Here is a 22255-nt window from a genome sequence, read left to right as displayed (position 1 = left end):
GCAATTTACTTCCTGCACTGGAAGCCAGGTCACTACAGTGGGTGCAACCTCCCACCTTCCTCATAAAAACCTTTTATTTACCTGGTGATCGGAGTAATTATGGGCAGCAGCAATGCAGGAGCAGTTCTTCATTCAAAAGATTTCTATTTGCTATATTCCAAGTAGCAGTCAGATTTGATTTTACAGCTAGTAAAAGGCTGCAAGCATAGTACAAGGACTACTGGCTGCAGAGGAGCGGCTCAGAACGGGTGCAGGAGCTCCCGTCATGCTCCATACCTAGGACCTACGGAGCAGTGTAATGGCAGCAGTACGCACTGCAGGATCAACCTCGCCATGCTTCAGACCGCGGCTTTGCCCTGCGCCCCCCGTTGCGTTGCTATCAGACAACGCTCTGAGGCTCGAGAGAATCGCCAGTGTATCGGCAGCAACTTTTTTAAAGGAAAAAAAAAAAAAGAAAAATCGGAATCGAGCGCCTGACGAGCAGCGTGAAGAGGTGCTGGAAAATAGATTCCCCCCTCCACCCCACTTGATACAGGAGTCTTCGGAAGGCCCGCTCTGGGCTCTTGACACACCGGGCCCAGCAGACGCCGGCATAGGAAAGGAGGAGAAAAAAAGAAAGAGGACATAGCGGAGCCGCCAGCTACTATTAACTCGTGGCTTTTCTGCAGTGAGTTTCTTTCTGACTCCCTACGGCCATCAAGGAGGCGGTGAGGAAGCAAAATAAGGTGTTTTTGGCAAATACTATCTACAGTTGATCAGCTATGTGTTAATGGGGAGGTATTGGTAGTTCTAAAAGGAAGGGAAAAAAAAACGGTGTCAACACGTGCCGCACGGCAGGGGGGTTGGAGTTAGAGATGGAGTGGAGTCTTATTTAATATGGGAGGCATGTTGAAAGAGGTTGAAAGCGGTTAATTCACCTTGGCTCTGCATTGACTTAAGGTTTAAAAATTGAAGGTAAAATTCCCAGCAACGAGGGGGGTCTTGTAAAGGTTCGCCAGTGACTTTTAGCCAACTACATCCATAATCCACCACAGAGGTGAGGTGGCAGGTGCTTATATTAAGTGGATGCGGTGGTGGCCCTCCTGTGTCCTTTCCGCCCCTCTGATTCATGCTCTTCTTTTGACCTCCGTCCACCCTCGTCGCTCAGCCTCGGTTCTGCGCTATCAAATTTGTCTCCACTGCCTTGGTCGGCTCTATAATGAAATGCATGGCGCGAGATACAGGGTCTAAATCTCGGACAATGGGCAAATTCCAGAAAGGACCCAAATCTAAGACCCTCACCCAGCTTCAGGAAGACTTAGGCAAAGTTCCAGCCAACAAGATCCGGCAGGCCCCTTAAGGGAATCATCACTGACTTTGAATCATTCACCTTTCTCTTCAGGTCCCACTTCCATGCCAGAGACTAATATTGGAGAGTTTCTGGAGCTGTCTGCTGAGTGCTTAATACGATCCAAGGAGCCAATTCTTCAATCATACTCTCAATCCTCCTCTACCCTTCCGACAGATGCAGCCACTGAGTCTTCTTCAGCATCACTTATTTCGGCGACACCAGGCAGTCTTTCTACAAACCATCCTTCAACTCCTCCCCAACACAATGCGCAACAATTTGAGAAACCTCCATATCCCTTATTCGTAACCCCCAATAGCAATTTGAAAGGGGCACTGATATCAAAGTATGAGGGGGCAAAAGAAGGAGGGGTGTAGAGAACTCTCCCAAGCGGAGGAATCCAATCAAACATTGGAGAACCCTCTGTTTTGGCTCCAAATTCAGGGCCAGAAGGACTAACTGTAGGAGCCTCCGCAGTATCGGGAGTAAATTTTAATATAAATACTGAATCACAACCCCTGGGCTCCTCTCCTAACACCCTATCTTTAGCCCATATGGCAAGTGGGACCAAAGGTTCTTCAACAATGGAGGAGTTAATGGGACAGATCTTGGTTGAACTTCGTGCTATAAAACTCTCCCAGGAAGAGGCACGTAGAGAGACAAAAGACCAGCTTACTCAACTGAACACTCATCTAATTGTTCCGTCCTCTAGAGTCTCACAGGTGGAACAAAGGGTCTCAGACTTGGAGGATACAAGGACTCGAAGTGAATTGACAATGTCTCGGATTCAATCTGAACTGGAAGATTTTCACTTAAAACTGGACGAAGCAGAGAACAGGTCCCGGCGTTCCAATCTCAGATTCGTAGGAGTCCCAGAAGGGATGGAAGCAGCCTCGTTGGTGGCTAACATTGTCTCTGAACTTATCTATAAAACTGTTTTCCCATAGAGAGAGAAAACTTTAGGGGATCTCACTATCATGCGGGCTCACAGGGTACCCTTCACCCGTCCAGTCAATTCCAAATACCCACGCACCATTCTGGTCAACTTTGGAGATTTTCGAATCAAGGAGCAAATTCTCTCACAAGCCAGGAAAGTGAGGGAATTTAAGTTAGATGATCAGTTCTTGTATTATATTTTTTCAGACTTGTCAGCGGCAGCTGCACAGCGGCACCGTGAATTTGTTGGATTGATAGATAGTTTCAAAAGTCTGGGGGCGCCGGCCGGGATAGTGCAACTTGCTAAACCTAAAGTTCTACATAAGGGCCAGGCGAAAGTTTTTCAGAATGTCCAGGAGGCAACTCATTTTTTGGAACTCCTTAAAAAGCAATGAGGGGGTATGACTTAAGAGGGTGGGAACTAGGGAAGGAGGCATGAATACACATTAGCCACATGTCATTGCATACGATTGTCTTTTGTGCAAATGGAACTGTTATGGAGAATTTTTTTTTGTGTTGGTTGGTGGGAACATTATCTAGTAGAAGTCAATAGGCGATGGCATGGGGATTGACTACTGTTCGGAGAAGTGCCGTCACACTGCTCTTTAGTAGTAGGTCTTCAAGGTGCCATGACACTGCACTCCCAAATTGGGTTCAGGGGAGCGAGTGAAGGGGTAGGGGGTGGATTACTGATCAGTGGGTTCATGCTAGGTAGGACTCACCAGGTTGAGGTGGGTTTGGGTAGGAGAGGGAGTCAGGATAGGGCAGGGGCATGATTGGGGAGGTATGAGTGGGGGTATGGGGTCGAGGGTGCACGGGGTGGAGGTAGATCAAAAAGAAAAGACAGGTGGAAAAGAAACAGTTATATTTGCTTTCCAAGGCCAAGGGTTAGCGGAGTCAGAACTAAAAATCCAAGTGGTGATCAACCAACTTCAATATTTATGTGAAGAGCAAATACAAGCCAAAGGTTTAGTCAAATTAGCAGTACTAGTACAATGGGGAATGGCAGCAAGGGTTGGCACACTGAGAAAAGATGGGATGTAAGGTATGAGTAGCTTCTTGTAATTTAAATCGGGCCAACAACAATGTGAAATTTCGAGCTATACTTAATTGGCTGGAATCAGCACAGGCGCAAGTGGTCCTTTTACAAGAAACGCATTTGAAGGCAAGCGCTCAGATACCTAGACTTCCGGCATGTATTGCTCATTCCTTTTATGCATCAGCAGATGCCGCAGGACAGGGGGTGGCAGTTTTTTTTTCTAGAAAATTTGTAGGGAAAATAAATGATGTCATACGCGACCCTCAGGCGAGATGGATTATAGTCACGGCCATATTGGCAGGCAAAGAGATTCACTTTGTAAGCTACTATGGCCCGATAAAAGATGATATTAAGCCAATGCAGTCACTGTATACACACCTCTCTCTTCTCCAAGGCTACCTGATAATAGGAGAGGACTTTAATACTATACCAAACACCTTGTGGGACACATCACGGAAGAATAAAGCACATAATAAACCAAAAACCTCTCAGTTGCTCGCAAAACTGATGTTAGATCTAGCCTTAGTAGATGTATGGCGAGCCGACCACCGCTATGCTAAAGAATTTTCATGTTATTCCAAAAGGTTCAATACGACATCAAGAATTGATTATATCCTAGTTTCATTCGCATTAGAATGGCAGCAAACAGGGATACTCACAAACTCTTTTTCGGATCATTCTGTTGGGTTGAGCTTAATGATTTTAAGGACTCTGGTAACCAGCAGCATCGCTCGCAATGGCGTCTAGATAGATCACTTCTGGCAGACGAAGACTGGCTAGCTAACCTTAAAATATCAGTTACTAAATTTTTTGCAATAAATAAAGGGTCTGCCCCTCTCTTTTATATTTGAGGGGTCATTAAAGCCTTCTTACGGGGGGAGGCAATCTCCTATAAGGCATACTTAGGAAAAACTGCCTGCGAAAAAAGCACAATACTACAAAATGAGCTAGAACAGGCATTAAAGAGAAATCAATTATTCTCCAACCCAGAGACAGCATCAAGTTTGGCAAGGGCTCAAGCCAAATTAAGGGATTTTTTTTCTGTCAAGGGAGATACTAAATAGACACACTAGTTTTCAACAACAATATGAAGAAAGAGATCAGGCAGGTAGATTTTTGCCTGGTCAATAAAGAAGCAATCTAGTAATAACATGATAAAAGCCATTTTTGATGAACAGCAGGCCAGAATGGTCACACTCCCCAAAGAGATCGAAAGAGTATTCCTTTCACATTATCGCAAATTATATATAGAAAAGACGCAAGTATAAAACTCACAAATAACACAATACTTGGATACAGTAACTTTACCAAGATTAGACCCAGCAGCTCAGAGTATATTAATATCACCAATTACAATTCAAGAAGTTATTAAAATAATAAGGGGCGCTCCCAATGGTAAAGCTCTAGGCAAAGAAGGCCTCCCGGCAGAAATTTATAAAATTGTAGAAGAACAAATTGTCAAAATATTAGTAGACTTATTTAATACAATAATAGGAGGAGAGGAAATTCCTTCCGAATTTTCGAGAGCAATAGTGGTTAGCTTTATCAAAAAAGATAAGCCGCCAGAATATTCCAGTTCATATCGTCCAATCAGCCTATTCAACCAGGACTATAAATTATTTACCAAAATCTTGGCAGTTAGCACAGCTCAGGTGGCACAAGCATTGGTACATGAGGACCAGTGTGGATTCATAATGGGTAGGCTATTGTCCACTAATACTACTTTTTTAGTACAGGCAATAGATTATTTATCACATAGTTCCCATCCAGCAGCAATCATAATGCTTGATGCCGAAAAGGCATTCGATTCAGTTCAATGGCAAGTGTTATTCTTGGTGCTCACAAAGTTTGGCTTTCCAGCGAAATATATTCAGACAATACGGACACTTTATATTGGGGCCCAAGCCAAAATTTCAGTCAATACTCAAATAGCGGGGTCAGTACAAATTTCACGTGGTACGCGACAGGGCTGCCCCCTCTTCCCAGTGTTCTTTGCACTCTTTATAGAGCCTCTTGCTGCTGCAATTCGACAAGACTCATACATCCACTGCCTTTGGCCCCCAAGGTAAAGTTAATTTCGGATGATATGATCTTGTATCTTCGAGCAGATCAGTACAATATCGATAGAACGTTCGCAAAAATCAAGGCCTTTTCAAAGCTAGGGGGGGTAAAAAATCAACCAGTCTAAATCAGAGGCCTTGTTTTATAAGGTTGCGACATCGATCCTGCCGAAAGATATCCGGGTTGTATCCCGTTTGTCTCACCCTATTAGATATTTCGGTATCTACGTGTCCGGGAGCCCGGCTGATCTGTTCCAGTTGAATCATATGAATGTTTTCAAAAAGATTCAAGGACTACTTTTAAAGTGGCAGGAAAATACGATGACCATTATATGAAGGATAGCACTAGTTAAAATGATGATCCTGCCCCTATTGCTTTTTGTGTTTTCAAGTGTAATCCTGAAAGTACCTAAAAAGTCTTTTGAGAAGTTAGATGCATTAATCGGACAATTCATATGGAATTATAAGAAACCTCGTCTTCGGCTGGCTAAGTTAACCTTGGCAGTGGAAGATGGGGGACTAGCTCTTCCCAACATTAAAACTTATTATGAAGCAGCTCTATTGGATTGGGCGTCAAGAGCAGCACTAAAACCAAAACTCAATTTCTATCTTAATTAGATGATGACAGAAACCAATATTCATTCCTTGCCTACCAAAAAGGGCTAGTTATAAAATACCTAGTATGATTCAGTTCGTCATATTGCAGGTATGGGCTAAGTATCAAATTGATAAGACTTATTTGGCGCTGCGAGTAAGGGACGTTTGGATGTTAGGAGTAGAAATAAGCCAGAGAATCCTCCAGCAATGGGAAGGGTTTGGCTTTAAGACTTTAGCGGATTTTTACCTAGCGGATTGCTTCAAAACTTGGGCGCAGTGTGTAATGTGCACAAGCGATATTCCAGAACACTTAAAATTCTCATATTGCCAAATGCAGCATGCCCTATACGCAATGAGACAACCACCGAATAGCGTTAATGAAGCTATTGCTCAGGCTTTCTACAATAATCAAAAAGGTATAGGCAAATGGTATAAACTACTTCAGTATGCAGGATCAATTACGGCAACTTCAGAACATTTGAACCGAATAGCAGATATGACAGGATGCAAGATAGTGGTGCAACACTGGAGAAAGCATAACGAGATGTCATATAAAGCACTTAGAGGGGCAAACTTTAAGAGGATCGCTTTTTTCTCTAAATGGTTGCTTTATTATACTCCCGCTAGGTTAAGAGAAATGCACCAGGTCAGTGTCCATGTGCTTCTTATGTCCATTTCTGGCAAATTACTGGGAGCGGATCTTCCAGAGGTTGAGCTTTTGGATTGCCTATGAAATAGCCCCTAGCCCAGTGATGGCACTTTTGGGGCATTACGCAAATCACAAATCTTCCTACTTCTTCTAGGCAAATTATATTTGTGGATACTATAATAGCTTTATCACCTATTCTTCAGGTGTGGAAATCTCCAGTATCTCTGACCTACTCACTATGGGAAGCGAAAATGGAGTCTACTAGGGTTAAAGAAAAGCTGTATGCCCAACGGATAGGAGCAATGGAAAGATATCAAGGGATATGGGCAAAAATGAATATTCGTTTGTAGATCAGGTGGGGAGGGGGCAGACAAGGGAGTAGGTCTGAGTATTTATTCATGGACATTGTCCTCTAAAGCTCTGTTGTAAAGTTGGATTATGCAATGTTAATACCACCTGCTGAATAAAAAAAATAAAAATAAAAAAATAAAAAAAGGACGACTGGCTGCTTTGCAAATACTGCAGTTGACTTTGCAAAAGGAACATTAATATAGAACTTCGTGTCTGGAATAAACCATGTAGCTGGTGGACATCTTTTTACAATGTCTACAGGGTTCTAGGCATAATAGAGAAACTGACATTTGCATCATTGCATAGCGGATATTAGTCCTACTATGCCCTAAACCCTTTAGGCATAGGAAAGAAGCAACCTTCTGCTGTAAACATAACAGCAGACGAGAATATTTTTACCAGAGAGCATTTTTTTTTTTTAAAAACATCAAATTTAGCATGGGGCCATCTGTAAGTTTTTGGACACGCCATACACCCCAATTCCCACTGGTTCCTAAAACCTGCATAATTTGCATCTGTTTTTGTTATACGCATCTACGGTTTGATGGGTTTCAATCCCTGTAGGTGGCCTTGTTCCTTACCCATGAATTATAATAAGATTTTGTATTTCCAATGTTCTGTAGTGCATTCAACGACCAATGTTTTCTCTTATACATTGTTCTCCTCTTGTCTTGCTGCAGCATTTTAGGCATGCATCTATTTGGTTGTAAATTTGCTTCGGAGAAAGATGGGGATACTTTGCCTGACCGAAAGAACTTTGACTCGCTGCTGTGGGCTACAGTCACAGTGTTTCAGGTATATACTTCACCTTGATGTGCAAAAAGATACTGCTTTGGTATTTAAATATGATACATTATTGAAATGCAAGCCTGAGGCAAAATACCTTGGTTTTAATAATTGTGAGTTTGTAAAATATGTGTCAAGAACTTGCTTTGCAGCAAACTACACTATATAGTGCAGTGAATAATATGTAAGAGAGATCACTACAGAAACCTCCCATATAGATCAAATAAGGCATTCATAATTGATATTAATTTATTTGAGAAGTTTATGATAGTGCTTCGTATGGATACTTCGGAGCATTGTACAGTTCGAATTAAAAACAGTGGAAGAGTTGGAGTGCAATCGCCTTGAGGTTATGACCTCTGTCAGATAGACCTGGTGTGCCACCATAAATCCTCTGGTCTAGTCAGCTCAGTTATATGAGTTTCCTGCAGTGCAAATTCGTGGTCAGACACAGTACATTCTATATCGCTGGGCATTTTACTCCTGGGGACCTTCCTTTGGGTTGTTTTTTCCGTTAAAGGTCTGTTGAGTGATCTAGTGACCAGAGAATACTGGTTGGGATGTAGATTGGGAAAAGGTTCTGCTTGAACCAGGGATTTTTTCTGTATGTTTTTGCAGGTACAAAACCACTTTAAACTGGCTTATCGCTTCTACCGGCAGCATCTAAACTCCCTACTGTTGGCTAAACATGATCACAGTTTTGGGGGTTCAGTGAAAGTCTTGCTGCGTGGTTTTGCAGACATTCCATTGTTCTGTTCGGTTTTATGGAAGTCCTGTTGTACTACACTGCAGTAGACTATCCCTGCCATTAACAAAGATGTTTCAGGCTAGCTCTCAATGAGGGCACAGGTCTAATGTGTGGTCTGATGTGTGGGTTGGTCCATTTCTCCTTTGGATGAAACCAAAGGCTCGTATATTTTCCAGCACGTCCAGAATGCATGAGGATTGTCTGCAGGTAGGTTGAAGTTTCATATTATCAGAACTTTTCGTGCTGACGATTGCAGAGCTAGGGCTGCGTCCAGTAATTCATCTAGAAGAAGTGCTTTGTGCCCTGCTGGTTTATATACCACTTAAATTACTAGGGAACTATAACTCGCACCCTCACCCTCCACTGCCTATTACCTCTCATATTGCATCACGTTGTGCAACATCATTGATACCATGAATGCGACATCTCAAGTAACATCATTGATGACAACATTGTGCATGGGGTGCGAGTTACAGTTACATCAGTTAACTATAACTGGTGAATTTCGGTGTTATTTTTTTCGAGTTTAAAATGTAACAATTTACCTGACATATTTACATAACTATAGCGCCACTTCAGTGTTTAGGGTTTTTTCAGTGAATCAGTGAATTTCTCAGATTTCTTTATATAAAGTAAACTATTATAACCATACCTAACATTCACTCACTTTAACCTTTGTTTTTCTCAGGTAATTTTTGTTAAGCAAAACATATATGGCAACGCTCTCCATTAGGGATTAATTCTTCATTCTTCAGTTTATTCAGTGCAAAAGAATGACGCGTTTCGACTTAACAGTCTTCTTCCAGGTTCCACCATATGCGTTGCCATATATTTTTTGCTTAACAATTAATTGAGGGCACTGTCTGCCCTCGTGCTCCGCACCAGCTGAAGAGCGCATCACTGTCTTTGACCGCATTGTGTTGAAATATATATATTTATATGTGTGTGTGTGTGTGTGTATATAGATATATATATATTTATATATATATATATAAAATTAGAGATAAAACGAAGTATAGTTATGGATTAGTTTCGATTTTCGAAACATAATTATATTTAAATAGTTAAATAAATCTTAAAAATATTTAAAAAAATCATAAAAGTAAATACATAACTTTTCATTACATTTACTAAAATGTCAACAAAAATAAAAATGTTGGTAAAGGCAGATGATTTTATTTTCAAGAAACAGTATGAAATTTCCCTATACTTCCTTATGGGGAGATCGCCACCCCGGTGGTGAAGTCTCTACCAACAGGCGAAAAGTTACTTGGAGTAACTTCACAATTGTAAATTCTGTTGTAGGAGCATACGTTGCATACAGATTTGACCAAAACAAATCAGGGTCTACATGGTTTTCTGCATTTCATGGACAAATGCTATTGCTAATCAGATTTATGTGCTTGCATAGCGGACACAAATGTTACTTCCAGTTAAACAGTATTTCTTCACATAAATCCTGCATTGCATATGCTGTGCTGATAGATGTGGAAAAGTACACAATGTTTTTCTGCTTTGTCTTTGAGTAAACCAGCTCTAAGTACAGTTTGCCCTCTCAGCATTGTAAGACTCAGGAATTAACATTCATCCATGTGTGCATTGTTTGATTGCATATGCAGTCTTCACCTTCCTTTGCCAAGAAGAGCCCGGAGTAGCACCTAGGGGCTCTGCTGATATTAGTTTCAACAGCTACCACACCAGTTATATTTTTAAGAGTTTATGAATTGGGTGATATAATTCGTGATTATCCTGAAGGACAATATTTCTGACAGGTTTCAGGATTGTGGATAGAAAACCTCTTGTCTGTATTCCTCCACCTTGTCCATCTCTGTCAATGGTAACAGATGCATGTCCGCCTTTAAATGGCTGCCAGACAATGAGATGTTGACAATGAAATGCTGTTAAAGGTTCCTGGTGGCTCTTTGTGGTCTCTCTATCATGCAAGTCGTTTGACACTACATCTGGTATTGCAGCTAACCTTGTGGTTGCAGGTACCAAATAGATGCCTTGTATATGCAGTGAAACAGCTAGAGGATAGATGAAAGTCTACTAACTTGGATTAGAAAAGATTAAACAATTAATTCTACTTTTTGCCTTACAGTAACTTGTTTTTGTTTATTTTTCATTTATGCATCGGAAGCTCCTCTTTGACACCTCCTAAAACCATATTTTATGCTACATTCAGTTACGGAAGTCAAATAATATTATTTCACCATTGGGATGGGCTTCCACCTTGGTAAATATGGATGTTATAAGGAAATTGAAGATATTGTATACCCCAAAGATTATGCATCTATTCAGATGTCCACAATCCTAAATTGGGAAGCTCTCAAGAGGTTCCAATCACAAGGGCAACAAAGTAAAGTAGAACAGATGAAGAGATAAGGGGAACACTTCTTTGAAGCCCAAGTTCTATTCGAACATTGGAATGTTGGTAGCTCCATTGAAAACAATGGAGTGCTGTGGGCTTTTACTGGCCGGTAAAAGCCCACAGCGCCAACATTCCAATGTTCGCTTTGTTCACAGCAACAGCTGTGAACAAAGCCTCACGGAGCCCGAGGGGATTTTAATCCCCTCGGGCTCTGTGATTTTTTTTTTGTTTTAATAGAACATTCTGCCCTGAGTGGCAGAATGTTCTAATAGCCCTAGAACCCGCCGTAGCGGGCTCTACCGGCTATTAAAGTCCCTCTCCCTTGTAATAGCTGGTAGAGCCCGCTACGGCGGGTTCTAAGGCTATATTAAGGACTGGGCATTCTCCCAGGCTGCATTTCTGATGATTAGGTTAGGTTTCCCATGGAGGATGGGTTTGATTAGGTTGTTTCCACCTAGGGAGTTTGCTTACTCTGAATGCCATTGCTACAAGCTAAACTATTGCCTAGTTAGAGGATGTAAAAATATTAAAAAACAAATTTTGTGGGCAAAAGCGAATACCAACTTCCCCATCTGAACATTTTATGATTTTTGTTCTCTAAATTTCCCCATAGTTCATATTTTTGGCTATTTTTGAGGGTTTCTTAACTCAAGAAACCCAACCAAACTGCACCTCCAGTGCTCTCATGCAATACAGTTGGTGGCCCCTGAGACAGGGGAAATGCTAACAACGCTTCCTCTCATATTTCCCCATAGTCTCCTGTGTGTCCTCATTACCTAGGTCTTGGCTAGTGGCAGTCGTTTTATTGTTTCGGAGTTGAGAGGCTATTCCCAAGGGGTGTCCTGTTTTGACAAACAGACAATGTGTTCAGTCTTTTCCATAGTTATGACTGGTGTACTCATCCCAGAAAACAGCAAAAGACCAGTAAAGAAGTGATTGTGATCATTCTCCACACAGCTTTTGGTAGCTTTACCCCGAGGTGATTCTGAACATAATTTTGTATAAAAGCAGATAGGAAAATGGAGGATAGATGCCGGCCACTGAAAAAGACACAATTAGCCAAGGCTTCTTCTTTTCTCTCCTTCTACAGGTGAGAAGGATAGAGATAGTTTCCCACCGAAGCAACTCTACTGGGTTAACCCTTATATTTAGAAGTTAGTTAGCAGTGCATGCTGCAATTCTAATGTAACACGCAGCAACTATACCCACCTTTGTGCACAAACATATGTCTGAGCCACAATACCCTAATCACCTTAGCGTGTTGGAGGCCAGGTACTCAATTAGTACAGGATCTCAGTCCCTTATATCTGGTACACACACAAACACCAACTGTATATCCCTGAGAAGGGGTCATCTTTCTCTCCCACAACAGACTATCCACAATGTTTACCTTGTGTGAAATAAATCATGTCCTCCACAACCCTTTTACATTAGGGTATCAGTTCCAGAGACAAGTCCTTGAATTCCCATGATACGGGAGTCTGTAGGGATATCAAAACAAAATACAAATATAACTGACAACAAATCTTGTGGCCGACACCGGCCGTTGAACCTCAAAAGGAACCATCCGAGTCCATCCCAGCCCTTCATTTAAATATCCCTTAAAATAACGGACCTGTGGGTCTGGGGTGTTACCCTGAATAGACATAGAAAAAAAGAATAAATCCAATGAAAACGCTAGAAGTTTCAAAGACATAGGCCCTCATTATAAGACTGGCAGTAAATGCCGCCTACTGCCGCGGCGACGGCCACCAAAAGACCATCGCCGCCGGTAACATCTGTCTGCCAAATTATGACCACAAGAAGGGCGGAAATCCAGCTTTGGCCATACAGGCGGATGGTGTCAAGGTGGACCTGCTACCACCAGCAGCACCACACCAGTAGACCGCCGCCAGCCTTTTATGACAAATATTACGGCCTGGCTGTGTTCTGCTGGCGGGCACTGCTAGTGCCCCGTCCCCTGCCGGAAGACCCCCTGGATGCAGATAAGTTGGTTTTCTAACAGCTGAGGGGGTGGAGGGTGTTGTGTGTGTATGTTGGGTTGTGTGCATGAATGTGTGAGTGTGTGCATGAATGAGAATGTGTGTGTAGTGTTGTATGCATGTGTGTATACATGTGTGAGAATTCGTGTATAAATGGAAATGTGAATTAATGTTTGCGTGTCAGTGTGAATGTGTTTACGGATGTGTGCCAGAATTAATGGATGCATGCATGTATGCCTGTGTGAGTGAGTGTGTGTGTATGAGTGGTGCGTGTCGGCCAGTGTGCGTGAATGGGGGGGTGAGGAAACGGAAGGGGGGAGCATGGATGGCTGGAGGTGGGGGGGGCATCTGGAAGGTATTCCCTGTCACCGGTAGGGCCTACCACCATGGTCTTTGTGGCATTATGAACATCACAAAAACCATGGCGGTAGGCAGGGTCAAAATGCCGCTGGCGGTACAATAGTGGCCGCCGGGCTGGAGATTGTTATCTCCAGCCCGGCGGCTGCTACCGCCATGGTGGTTGGAATGGTATATTGGTGGGTTGGCTGAAGCCAACCCGCCAATGTCATAATGTGTCGGTACATACCGCCAGCCTGTTGGTGGTACTACCGCCACATTTTCACCGACCACCGGGGTCATAATGACCCTCATAGTGTGGGAAATTCATTAATCAAAGAACAATTCAAAACCAATATATACCATTGCCCACTCCTCAAACAGAGCCAGCAGAAATAAAGAGTAAATCATAATAACAAATTGTGTCATAAATAATTATCTGGTAACAAAAAAATTGCACTGCCACCAAGACTGAACAGACTCATATCACGAAGGGTCTTATTACGAGTTTGGTGGTCAACAGGCTGCCAGACTTGCGGTGGCAGTCGGATCACTGCAGCTGTGGCAGTCCGACCACCACATTATGAGGTTGGCAGACAAACTCATCAACTTTCCTCCATCCCCGCCAGGATCTCCGATCCCGACAGGATTTCAGCATTGCAGATTGTGATCAGCCTTGGCACCACTGGAGTCGGTGCCACCCTACTGATTACAACTTTCTTCCCAGACAGTCTTTTTATGGTGGTTCCATGAAAAGGCTGGTGGTAAACAAGTGCAGGAGGCTACAGGGGGACCCCTGCACTGCCCAGCACCATCGAAATGCACACCATCTGCAGTGCAGACAGTGTGCTTTTCGAGGGTGCTGGTGCCCCTTGTGTGCAGCAGCATTGCCGCTGGCTTTATTATGAGGCAGTGACAATGGTGCGAGATCCTTGGTTCCCACCTGTCAGCCCAGAGGGGAAGTCATAAAAGGGCCGGTGAGGAGACCACCACCTCAACGGCGGTCTCCTCTCCACAGGTCTGGCGGTCGGCAAAACCGACTGCCAAACTCATAATTAGCCCCTAAGTCTAGTAGGAATATTGAATCTGGTCCTCTAGCATTAATACCAAGCAGCGTTGCCACTGTACTACAACTTGAGTCATAGCTTACCTAAGCCATAACAGATATAGTAAGTCATTATTCAAAACACCATCCCAAACTGATTTGCACACCTGTGTCAGCCCCCCTGATAGAGCCAGCAAAAACAAAGAATAGATAGTAACAACCAAATCCTTCATGTGAAAAGTTACTAATGACAGAGAATTGCACAGTGACCAAAGAATCGATGAACTCATATCAACAAGTCTAATAGGAATATCGAGCCCTGGTCCCAGACATCAATACCAGGCAGCGATCCCAATGTTCTATACCATGAAGACAGTCTATCTGTATGTGTCTAGCATATGAATATACACTTGACAGGAAAAATACATGCTAACTACACTGCAAAAATAGCCACCTCGCTGATGCACCATAGATATCACAGAAAAGTGGATAATTCCTGATCTATTTTCAGTCCAGTTTAAAATGATTAATGAAAACCGTTTCTCTGGCTCTCAAATTTCTCTCTAGATCCTCACCTCTTCTTCCTATTTTATCTTCCTCTATTCCAATAAATCTTATACATTCTAGATATGTGAGTGAGTGTATCAAGCAGAAGTGAACTGCCACAGGATACTTCTTATCAAAATCCTTGATAGCCCTGATGTGTTCCTTCCATCAAACATTCAGCTTCTGCATCGTAGACCCAATGTATTGTTTACCACAGGCTCATATCATTATGTACACACTGTTAGCTGTGAAAAAATGAAGTAATGTGATATTGATTATGTCCAAATACATCTACCACCGTTCTGACTTTTGAGACAAATTTACCAAACTACAGTTGTTACATTTAAAAGAACCTCTAGGTAACTGTGGGATCCACCCAGTCAGTGTGTTCTTGATCGAATAACTGGCAGTATAGCTAGGACTCAGGAAAGCCCGCTAGGTGGGTGCCTTTCCCGTACACCATATTGGGTTTATCTGTCAATATGCTTCTCAAGTCAGGGTTTAATGTAAGGACATCCCAATGTTTACATAAGCTATTTTATATGTGTCTGTTGCCATTACTGAATGTTGTTCTAAATCTAAATTCTTTACTGGGGTCCACTTTTTGTTTGGAATGTTCTTTAAGTAAATCCTCTCAGAAATTTTTGTTAGCTCTGTTTGTAGCTACCTTCAAAGTCAAAGGATCATATCCTCTTCTGAGGGACCTTGCAGTGATGTCTGAAGCCTGTATTTAATATTCTGCTTATAAGCTACAGGTTTTTTGGCTCTCAGAATGAGCATGTAATATAGCATTCTCTGTGGTAGGTATTCTAAATAGTCGTGAAACTAACATATATTTCAACATCCAAAAACATAAACATGCTGTGCTATGGTCAAGAAGCATTGTAATGTTAAAATTGTTATTATTTTAATAGCCATGATACACATTGAGCTCCTTTATTTTACCCATTCCAAATTCCAAGAATGTCATCAATGTAACAATTGATCTCATACCATGGGCAGGATTAGGCATGCTCCCTCTCTTACCAACTCATGAAGAGGTTGGCATAGGAGGGAGAAAACCTGGGCCCCATTGCAGTCCCTCATAGCTGATGGTACAAATCATCTTGATACAAGAAAATGTTGTTCGTAGGAACTGTTTCCACTAAGTTTAGCAACATCTGAGAGTGTTGGAAAAAAATTGCCGATCTGGTATACAGGAAATACTTGCTAGCTTCAATCCCATAGCCATGTTCAACACTGGTGTACAAACTACTCACTTTCATTCATAATAGCCATGTAATAATTGGACTCCCATGTGAAGTCATTCATCTTCCTAAAAAAATCTTTAGTGTCCCTGATATTTGAAAACCGTGTAATCACAAATGAATTCAAAAACATGCCCACATATTCAGAAATGTGTTCTGTCAAACTGCCTATACCAGCAATAATTTGTCTACCAGGAGGAATGGCTCCCTCCTTTGTGTATTTTAGGCAAAAAATAAATCACTGGTGTGATTGTATTTTCCACTCACAAATGATTATACTCATCTATGTCTAAAAGTTGTTTATCAACATACATAGTTAATTTAGTTTTAATCAGAGTCTTAGATCTCTCAAGTACACTTGTATTGACTTTAGCATTAATCAGTTTAACACCTAGTTGTCTTCGAGCTCCTGATCACAATCTCTGAAATTTATAATCACTACATTATTCCCTTGATCTTCTTCTTTGATAACACATTCATCCTTCCTCAAGTCATACGGTGTTCATAATTCAACTTTATTGAAATTCAGATGTTTGTAAGACACTTTCACCTTTTCTGAATCATTGATCACAAGATTTTGAAATACATCTATAATATTGTCTGCTCTAATTGAAGGTACAACACTTGATTTCCCTTTGAAAACACTAGTTTTACAATGATTGGTATCTATGCCCAATTGAGATGCCAGGTCCTCAATGTTCAGATCATATTGTTCGTCTAAGTTCATCACCAGAGCTATACAATATAACTGTCTAATGGAAATATGACTCTCTTCCTTCATAATAAAGACATATTCCCTCTTGTTAGGCTTGTCTTTAAAACATTGTTTTAACTTTAACTGTCTTACGAACTTGATCAAATCTACCTTGGCCTGCAAATCATTAAACTTGTACATGGGGAAAAAACTCAAACCTCGATTGAAAACTGAAATCTCCACAGCAGTCAGATGCCTGTCTGACAAGTTCACTGCTAGATTTTCTACTATATAGTGTCTCTCATTCTTTGCAATTTCGTCCAAACTCCTATCCTGTCCTTGTTGTCTCCGTTGTTCACTTGTTCTTCTCCCCTTCCTACCTTTGACCTCTTGCTGTGAATATCTCTTTCACCCATCTGAGCTTGAAACCTCCTCATTCTTTTGAGCTCTGATAAGCAGAAGAGATACACACACACACATATTAAACTACTTACCTTCTATACACTTACCATTTTGTTGTGAAGACATATGTGGTAAAGGTATATATGTTTTAGAAACATGCATGGTACAGACATTGCCTGGCAAAGGATGCATGTGTAAAGCATTATGTTGTAAAGTTGTAATGTCGGGGTTGTACAGGCTGTCTCTCCTTTGAATTCCAGCAGTTTCCCAACTGTTGCTTAGACTGGAACGGGAATACAAAATCTAACCCCTCCAAAGTGTAATACTTTCCCTACCATTGCTTAGACTGGAGTGTGAATAGTAAGTGTAACCCCTCTGGAGTCCAATGCTTTTCCTACTGTTGCTTAGTCTGGATTGGATCGCCAAAGAACAAAACCTTTCCTACTGTGGTTTAGACTAAAGTGGGAATAGTAAATGTGGTCCCTTCAAAGTATAATGTTTGCCCTAATGTTGCTTAGACTGAAGTGTGAATAGTAAATCTAATACCCCCGCAACCTACACTTTCCCTACTGTTGCTTACATTGGAGTGGGAACAGTAAATCTAACAACCTTTCTGAAGCCCAGCATTTCCCCTACTGTTGCTTAGACTGGAATGGGAATAGTAAATATAACCTCTCTAAAGTCCAGCCCTTTCCCTACTGTTGCTTAGTCTGGAGTGGGAATAGTAAATGTAACCCCTCCGATGTCCACCACTTTCCCTACTGTTGCTTACAGTGGAGTCAAAATAGTACATCTAACCTCCCTGAAGTCCAATGCTTACCTTACTGTTGCTTAGACTCTAATGGGAATAGTAAATGTAACCCTTCCAAAGTCCAACACTTTCCCTACTGTTGCTTAGACTGGAGAGGCAATAGTAAATATAACCTCTCTGAAGTGCACCACTTTCCATACAGTTGCTTAAAGTAGAGTAGGAATAGTAAATCAAAGCCCTATAAGTCCAACATTTTCTCTACTGCTGATAATGGTTGATTTGTACTATTTTTCTAGTTTTTTGTGTTTAGAAATGTTTATTTGTACAGAAATGTTTTACTATAATGCTCTAGTTAATACATTTTATATGAATATAGTGTTTTAATTTATTTTATGTATAATAATATTTACAATAAAAATGGAAAAATTAAGAAAATATGAATGTTATTAATATATAGTACGTAAATTGGTCTTGTTTTTAAGTTTAGTGTACAGTATAGGTAAATGTGATTTTAATATGTTTATTATTTTATTTAGGTTAAATAGTTTAGTTGGATTATATATATATATATATATATATATATATATATATATATATACATATATATACATATAGCTATTTTTTTTTTATTTCACTCTTAATAGTGAAAATAAGATTTTTTTTTAACTGTCTACTCTTAAGTTCTTAAGTGTATATCTATTTATATACATAATATATATTTTAAAAAGGTGTTTAGTTATTAAACAAAAATAATATTATATTTGAAGAGAGACATGTTTTAAATACACCACTTTAAAGCTGATATACATATTTTTTAAATACATATTTGTGACTGTTTTTGATCATTTTTTCCATAAATGATATCTTTGACTATATGGTTGTAATTTAAAATATAAATATAGAACCACAATACTTTTGCCAACATTTTTTTTTACATGATGTTTTTGTATTCCGATATTTTTGCAAACACTATTCTGTGGGTGCACTTACTTTGATTGGCTATACTCTAGACATATAAACTGGAGTTTAACTCCAATTTGTGTAAGAGCTATATTGTCACAGATCTACATCACAGATTTGCGTGAACTCTGCTGGTGTGATTCCTAAATGTTTGGAGATGAAAGCTTCTCTTCTCCTCTATGCTAGGGCTAGCTCCCCCCAACACACAAATCCCTCACTTTGAGGTATGTGAAATTGTTTTGCCTTGTCCTACTGCTGCTTTTCACTTATCAGCATGCAAGGAGTCCAGGAAAAGCTCCTAGAAAGCCTCTTACTCCAACAAAAAAATCAGAGGAACACTAGGGTAAGGCATAATATTCAATTAAAGGTAAGCCTCCTTGCTTCTCCTTGCTTTCCTCTGCGTTTTTTCCTTGCTTTCCTCAGTTTTTTTTGTTTTTACTTTTTGCTTTCCTCCGATTGGAAACATTATTTTCCTGCACCATCAACTCTTTGTTATCTTTTGCGGCACCCCTTTCTTTGACATACCTAGCACCCATCAGCACTCTTTCAGCTTGGAATGAACCTTTAAAAGATATCCATCCTTTTGTCTGCGGGAAAACTGTAGCCCTAAACCAAGAGACAGATCAGGTGCCCCTGTTCAAGGAACTGTTAAAACTAAAAACTCTAACAAGAACACTGGAAACTAATTTTAATGGCCAGATGTAGCAAAGGTTTTTACCAATTCTGTGTCTATGGGGAAAAAGTGTTCATACATATGGCCCTAAATGTTTTAGGGCTTTACAAAGACTGCCAAAAAGATTTATCAATTAGGTTGTAGGTGTTGCATTGTAGTTTTCATAGTGCTCTATGTTGGTTAGAGATAGCACACAGTACAATAGAGTAATTCGCTTCAGTGGGAGATCTTATTGGGATCCCACCCCAATTAGTTGTTTTTTTTCTCCTAAAAGAGGATTGCGCATAGTGGTTTACAATCACCTTTCATTTTGTGAACAGCGCAGTAGGAGCAATTATTTTTAGCAGATGCTTCAGTGGTCATAATTTGAATTATAAACTGCACAGTGCATGCAATCATTCCAAAGACAATAAATAGTAAGGGCTTGATTTAGAACTCAGCAGATGGGTTACTCCGTCACAGCGGTGACGGATGTCCCTTCTGCCGAAATCTAAATACCGTAAGGTAAGAATGGGATTTAGGCTTCGGCAGACGGCATATCCATCACTGTTGTGATGGAGTAACCCATCCACGGAGTTCTAAATCGCTCTCTAAGGGCCTCATTATGACTTTGGCGGTCAGAAAACTCTAACTGCCAAAGCCGGGGGAGGAGGCAACTGTCATACTGTTTGCCTCCCTGTAGTCTTATTACGATGTGCCCACCGGGCTGACCGGCGGAAACATTGTATTACAACGTTCCCACCAGTCAGACCAGCTGGAACAGTGCTACTGTATTGGTCTTAGCTCTCTTAAGGGAGCTGAGGCCAAAACCATAGCGCACACAAGCACTCTCGGAATCCCTACTGTCTGCAAAGCAGACAGTGCACATTCCAAGGGTGCTGGGCAGTGGGGGGCCCCTGCACTGCCAATGCCATGGCGATGGGCAGTGCAAGGGACCCCCTGTGGCCCACTGCTCTGTGTTTCCGCAAGCGTTCCCATGGCGGGGGAAAGGGTGGTGGAAACTGGTGTCGTGATCAGCACGGCATCGATGAGTTCATCGCCACCGTGGCTGACCAGGAATCGTAATGTGGCAGTTGGACCTTCCCCGCAGGGCTGGCGGTCTCAAGACCGCCAGCCTCGTAATGAGGGCCTACATTTTATGTTTAATTGGGGTGTTCAATATTGATACTTTTGGCCTTCATTACAAGTGGTAAGTGAAATGCCTACTTGTGGATAAACAGGTAACCATGCACAGATTACAGTTTTGAGTTCAGTGCACTCCTGATTTCCCCAGGGAAACATGTCAAAGTTTATCAAGGAGAATCAACCAAAACATTGATATGCTGTGTAAAAATCATTGTGGTAATCACTGGCTCTCGATAATGCCTCATTCCCACCTGAAAACTTAGAATAAGATGCATTTGCTGATCCCTCTAAATACCACGCCCGCAGGTCAGTAAATACCACTTTTATACCACACTAATTGTAATTCAGGCCATTTTGTGATTTGTTTTTTATGATTTCTTACTGTTATGTGTACTTTCTATATCACATAAAATGTGACACTATTATTTAAGTGTTGTTCTATAACTACTGGGCCTGACATTCTGTCCCATCAAGATTGTAATTATTGCAGTTTGTTCTACCTAGTTTTAACCATTACAAATCCTCCTCTGAGCTGAGCCTTAATTGCTTCACCTAACTACCCCTGATGTGTCAAGGACGCTTCTGAGGTCGGCATTCAGTATCAGACAAATTACTGGTCGCTGATCGGTAGTCGAAAACACATACAGTTTCACCTTTGAAACTGATGGTGGTTCTTCAAACTTCAAGTATTTGGAAAGAACCCTGACACATATATTGGTTACTCACATAAATGTAACCACCAAGAGTAGTTTCTGCCAGCAGGAGCATAACTATCAATCTCATAGCAGGAGCACCAGGGCACTGCAATGTGGGCCAGAGGTCCAATTTTCTTTCCTTCAGAGCCCAATGGTGCAGTGCAACACCAATGTCCATCAGCCACATTTTCTTTGCAGAATCCTCTGGTTCTTGTAGATCTCACAAATATCAGCTCAGAGCTCGATGCAGTTGATTTTTGGTTGGACTATCTCAATGCCCCGTACACCAAACTGTGAAAAAGGGATCTATCAATGCTTCAAAGAAGCCAAAACTAGGGCATTCAACTCATATTCAGGTTACGGCACCATGACTCATCTACACACACATACATCTTCAAGGGCTTTCACCAGCCTCCGATCCAGAAGTGAGCACACCTCAAAACCATGTGCCTAGATTTTCCAGCCTTAGGAAACACCCAAGCGCTTGGAGTCTACCAACAGATCAGATACAGAAAATCCAACTATGCCCTGCGATCACTGATACCCAATGGGTGCTCATAAATACCCAGAGGGGTCCCCCACTACCAGTGGCGGACGGTAATTTTAGGAGGGAGGGGGGCAGGCTGGAAGCACACTCACACTCATTCATTCACACATGCATGCACATCCATTCACAACACTCACCAACATTCAAATATACACGCACGCACCAAACATTCATTAAAAAAAAAATACACACACACACTTACCCTCAGCTCGGAGGTCCCAGGAGGGTTGGGAATGCTGCCTTCCCTCTCTGGCTGACCAGAGGGAAGGCAGCAGTCCCAACTTCGTCAGAGTGGGATGGGGTCAGTGAGGCTTCTGACCCCACCTCACTCTGTGACAAGGTGTCACTGATTGCACTTACTCTGGGCGCTTCAGGGCTTAAAGTCTGG

General features: G+C 41.5%; 1 protein-coding gene across 2 annotated transcripts in view; it reads left to right on the top strand.

The window, feature by feature from the left end:
• CACNA1G (calcium voltage-gated channel subunit alpha1 G) overlaps positions 1-22255 on the top strand; it is a 1194479-nt gene that overhangs the window by 763936 nt on the left and 408288 nt on the right. For both annotated transcript variants that reach the window (XM_069200048.1, XM_069200049.1), the window contains exon 12: positions 7640-7754. In XM_069200048.1, coding sequence (XP_069056149.1) covers positions 7640-7754 — 115 coding nt within the window. The remainder of the gene's footprint in view (positions 1-7639; positions 7755-22255) is intronic.

This window comes from Pleurodeles waltl, chromosome 7, assembly GCF_031143425.1.
Source record: "Pleurodeles waltl isolate 20211129_DDA chromosome 7, aPleWal1.hap1.20221129, whole genome shotgun sequence".
Lineage (NCBI taxonomy): Eukaryota > Metazoa > Chordata > Amphibia > Caudata > Salamandridae > Pleurodeles > Pleurodeles waltl.
Note: the sequence above shows the minus strand (reverse complement) of the source record. Positions and strands in the feature narration are given on the sequence as shown.